General features: G+C 40.7%; 1 protein-coding gene across 1 annotated transcript; it reads left to right on the top strand.

Moving 5' to 3' along the window:
• Positions 1 to 1,187: 1,187 nt before the first annotated feature.
• Positions 1,188 to 1,694, top strand: LOC119569672 (craniofacial development protein 2-like). The gene is made up of 2 exons (XM_037917733.1): positions 1,188 to 1,305; positions 1,414 to 1,694. Exons 1-2 carry the CDS (start codon positions 1,188 to 1,190, stop codon positions 1,692 to 1,694), a joined length of 399 nt encoding a protein of 132 aa, XP_037773661.1.
• The last annotated feature ends 3,094 nt before the right edge of the window (positions 1,695 to 4,788 follow it).

Raw genomic sequence — 4,788 nt, 5'->3', positions numbered from 1 at the left:
TTTGAAACATTGATAATTATAAATCATTAAGATATTCATTATATTACATTATTTTATTATTATTATTTTATTATATTATATAATTATTTTATATTTTTATCATTTTATTATTATTATTTATATATTATCCTTTTATTGATAGTATTATTGCCAAAAAATATATTATAACTAATAATTACAGTACTAACGAGATTAATTAGAATAAGGGTATAAATAATGATTATAATATCGTTATTATTGTTATTATTATTGTTATTACTATTATTATTGTTGTTGTTTTAGTATAGTTGCAAAAACATATTTTTATAACTGCAAAAATTTGCAATAAAAAGGGATAATAATTGCAATAATGATGATAATAATTGCAATAATGATGATAATAATTGCAATAATGATGATAATGATGATGATAATGATGATAATGATGATAATGATGATGATAACGATAGTAATGATGATAATCATGATAATAATGATGATAATAACAGGAATTTCTCTCCATATTAATTTAAAAAAGGTAAAAGAAAAACTTTCCCCAAAAGTCGAAAAAGGGCAAAATCTAGCGAAATATAGCCTTTGAGAGTAGAGCCAAAAGACGTTTTTTCGATCTCTTTGATGATTTGGAAATTTATTAGGGTAATAATGATAATAATTACTAGAATCGCATTTATCATGACAATAATGATGATAAAAGTGAGAATAAAGAGAAGTTTGATAACATTTGATAATTACTGATATCATTAATGATATTATCATTTATCCGTGTGGACCCCGGGGTAGAATAGGTCCAACGTACCCTCTGCGTGTCGTAAGAGGCGACTAAAAGAGGTTGGCGGCAGGAAGGGCATCCGGCCGTAAAAACCCTCCCAAAGCCAATACATGATGCGGAGAATCAGGAATGAGACAGAGCTAGGGCGTACCCCGCAGGCGACGCGTCGGATGACCGCCGTGATCCGGGGGACAAATGGGCAACGGCTACCGTATCAAGAGCGGATACGGCTAAAGAAGCAAGCTCAGGGGGAAGAAGAAGAGAGAGGCACGGAGAACCACCGGGAAACTACGAATCGGCAAACTCAATGTGGGAACGATGATGGTAGAGGAAAGGGGGACTGTTGACATGATGGAAAGGGAGTATCAACATCCTATGCGTACAGGAGACCAAGTGGAAAGGAGCGAAGGCCAGAGAAATGGGTAATGGGTACAAGATGTACTACGTAGGACACGACACTAGAAGGAACGGCGTCGGGATAGTGCTAGACCCTGAGATGAAGGAAGGTGTGCTGCAGGTTCACAGGGAATCTGACCGTTTGATGTGGAGAAGGTGGAAGTGGAGAACAAAACCGGTGAAATGTATGTGCATACGCACCACAAGTGGGCTGTGACGATGTGGAAAAGGAAGACTCTGGAGAACAGTGAGCGAGGTCATGGTAAAGATCCCAAGAACTGAGAGAGTCTGGATTGGGGCAGATCTGAATGGACATGTGGGTGGTGGGAGCGCAAGGATATGGAGACAACACGGTAAATTTGGGTTTGGAACGAGGAACGAAGAAGGGCAGACCATCCTAGACTTTGTGGCGGCAAACAACCTGGCGGTCACAAACACCTATTTCAAGAAGAAGGACTCGAGGAAGATCACCTACACAAGTGGGGGTGTGAACTCCCAGGTGGCCCTATGTCATATGCAGGAGAAGTGAGCTAAAAAAGAGTACAGGACTGCAAGGGGGCTGCCAGGTGAAGCGGTTGCGAAGCAACACAAAGTGGTCATCTGTACAGCGACCATGAAGACAGAGACAAGGAAGAAACCGGACAGAACCAGGAAGACAAGATGGGGAAAACTGAATGAGCAGGAGCACAGGGAAAATTTTGTGGAGAAGGTCAGGGAAGGTATGGAAGCACGGGCAGAGAAGACGTGGGCGGAGTCCAGCAGAGTGCTGACTGAGACAGCAAAGGAGGTCCTTGGCGTGACATCGGGAAAAACCCAGAAAGAAGGAAGAGACATGTGGTGGGAGAGGAAGCCCAAAGACGCAGTGAAAGAAAAAAGGAAGGCGAAGAAACAGAGAGATCTAAATAGATGTGAAGAGACAATCGAAAGGTACAAGGCGGCGAACAAACTGCGAAGAGAGCTGTTGCAAAAGCCAAATCGGAAGCGTACAAAGATCTATACGACAGTCTAAAGGACGACGAGGAAGGCCAAAGGAAAGCGATCCGGATTGCAAAACAGAAGAACCGAGAATCCCCAAAATGTCTATCAGAGCAAGCAGATGAAAAAACACAGACGGAGCGGTACTGACGGAAGAAAGCGATATCAAGGAAAGATGGAGGTGTATTTTTAACAACTGATAAATGTGGAGAACGAAAGAATCGACAGAACCGGGGGAAGCAAGAGCAGAGACTGAGGTAGAGGAGATAAAGAAGAGGGGTTGTGAAGGCTTTTGAGGGAAGATGAAGAACGGCAGGCGCAGGGACGGACAACATCCCAGGGAAGGCAGGGGTAGGGCCGAGCAGGCGTGAAAATACTCCTGGAAATCTTCACCGGAATATGGGAAAGTGAGAGAATGCCGATGAGTGGGAGGACAGCACGCTAATACCGATATTCAAGAACAAGGGGGACATCCAGGAATGTGGTAACTACCGGGCATCAAACTGATGTCACACACTCTGAAAAAAAATGGGAAAGGATCATCGATGGGAAAACTGAGGGCGATCGTGAAAGATTTCGGAGCAACAGTTCGGTTTCATGCCAGGCAGGTCCACGACAGACGCCCAAAATTTGCGCTGAGACAACTGATGGAGAAATACAGAGAGGGTCAAAGGGAGCTGCACAGTGTCCTCATTGACCTGGAAAAGGCGTACGATAGAGTACCTAGATCGGAGGTGTGGAACTGCTTGAGGCTGAAAGAGGGGACGAGAAGACGTCAGGAAATCCAAGACATGTACGAAAGGCACGAGAACGAAGGGGAAGTCCATAGTGGGAACCACGGACAGTTTCCAAGTCAAAGTGGGATTTCACCAGGGATCCGCACTTTGCCCTTTCCTCTTTGGGATTGGTCATAGACTGCCTGACGGAGAGTGCAGAGGACAGCACCATGGGATCTGATGTACGCAGACGAGTAGCACTCAATGGAGAGACGAAGAGGAGGTGGAAGAGAGTTGGAACAGTGGAGAAAGGCAATGGAAGAGCGAGGCATGAAGGTTAGCAGACAGAAGAACGAGTACCTTTGCATGGGCGAACAAAAAGCCAGAGAGAGAAGTGAGGATGCAGGGAGCGAAGCTAAACCGAGTCCAAGAATTCAAGTACCTGGGCTCCACGGTGCAGTGTGACGGAGGGTCGGATAAGGAAGTAGGGAAGAGACCCGGCGGGTTGGAACGCATGGAGGAAGATTACTGGAGTACTCTGTGACAGGAAGGTACCACCAAAGTTGAAGGGCAGACTCCACAAGACCTGGTCAGGCCGGCAATGTTTACGGAAAAGGAAGCAGTGGCGGTGGGCGAAAGGGCCCGGGGGGCAAAGATGAAGGTGGCAGAAATGAGGATGCTAAAGGGTCGCGCTGGGGAAGACGAGGCTGGATAAAATCCCCAACACAACGATCAGAGAGACCATTGGAGTAGGAGAGCTCGGGGAGAAGCTGAGGGATGCAGACTCAGGTGGCGGGACCGTGACAAGGAGAGAGGACGAGTACGTGGGCAAGAGGGTGAGGAGACTGGTGGTGGGAGAAGAAAGAGGGGAAAAACCGAAGAGGAGATGGGAATTGCATCAAGGAGGACATGGAGACGGCGGGAGTGACGGAGGGGGAGGCCCTGGATAGGGCAGAGTGGAGGAGGAAGATCCGCACCGGTGACCCCAGTTGAACTGGGACAAAAGCCTGTAGAAGAAGAAGAAGATTAATGATATTATCATTATTATTACTATTATTATTATTATTATTTTATTATTATTATTATTATTATTATTATTATTATTCCTTTTATTAATAGTATTATTGCCAAAAATATATTATACTGTAATATAACATATAATAATATAGTAATAGAAGTAATATTAATGTCGTTTAAATATGGTATTAATATATTATTTTTGTTATTTTTTTCATTTATTATTATTTTTACTAGTAGTATAATTGCCTAAAATAATTTTTATAACATATATTACAATAATAACAGTTAATTAAGAATAATGGTATAAATAATGATTATCATATCGTTATTAGTGTTATTATTATTGTTTTACTATTATTATTTTTGTTGTTGATTAGTATAGTTCAAAACATATATTATTACTGCAATATTGCAATATAATGATAATAATTGCAATAATATGATCATCTATGCGAATATGATGATAATGATGGATGATATTATGATTTAATGTATGCTGATGATAACGATTTAATGTGATTAATCATGCTAATTATAGAATATAATAACCGGAATTCTCTCCATACTATAATTAAAAGATAAAAGAAAACATTCCCAAAAGTCGAAAAGCGGCAAAATCTAGCGAAATATATCCTTTGAGAGTAAGAGTCCAAATGACGTTTTTTTCGTATCTCTTTATGATTTTGGCAATGATTAGGGTAATAATGATAATAATTACTAGAATCGCATTCATCATGGACACTAATGATGATAAAGTGGAATAAAGAGAGTAGTTTGATAACATTTGATAATTCCTAATATCATTATGATATTATCTTATTATTACTATTATTTTATTATTATTAATTATTATTATTATTATTGTTATTATTTTCTTATTTATCATTATTATTATTATTCCTTTATTAATAT

This window comes from Penaeus monodon, unplaced genomic scaffold (genome assembly GCF_015228065.2).
Source record: "Penaeus monodon isolate SGIC_2016 unplaced genomic scaffold, NSTDA_Pmon_1 PmonScaffold_1782, whole genome shotgun sequence".
In the NCBI taxonomy this organism is placed as follows: domain Eukaryota; kingdom Metazoa; phylum Arthropoda; class Malacostraca; order Decapoda; family Penaeidae; genus Penaeus; species Penaeus monodon.
Note: the sequence above shows the minus strand (reverse complement) of the source record. Positions and strands in the feature narration are given on the sequence as shown.

What these genes read in the sequence shown, in the direction of transcription:
- LOC119569672 (XM_037917733.1), top strand. Translation starts at nt 1,188, where the DNA reads ATGGGTAATGGGTACAAGATGTACTACGTAGGACACGACACTAGAAGG. An exon ending in GGTTCACAGGGAATCTGACC is followed by an intron (nt 1,306 to 1,413) that starts GTTTGATGTGGA and finishes TCTGGAGAACAG; the next exon opens with TGAGCGAGGTCATGGTAAAG.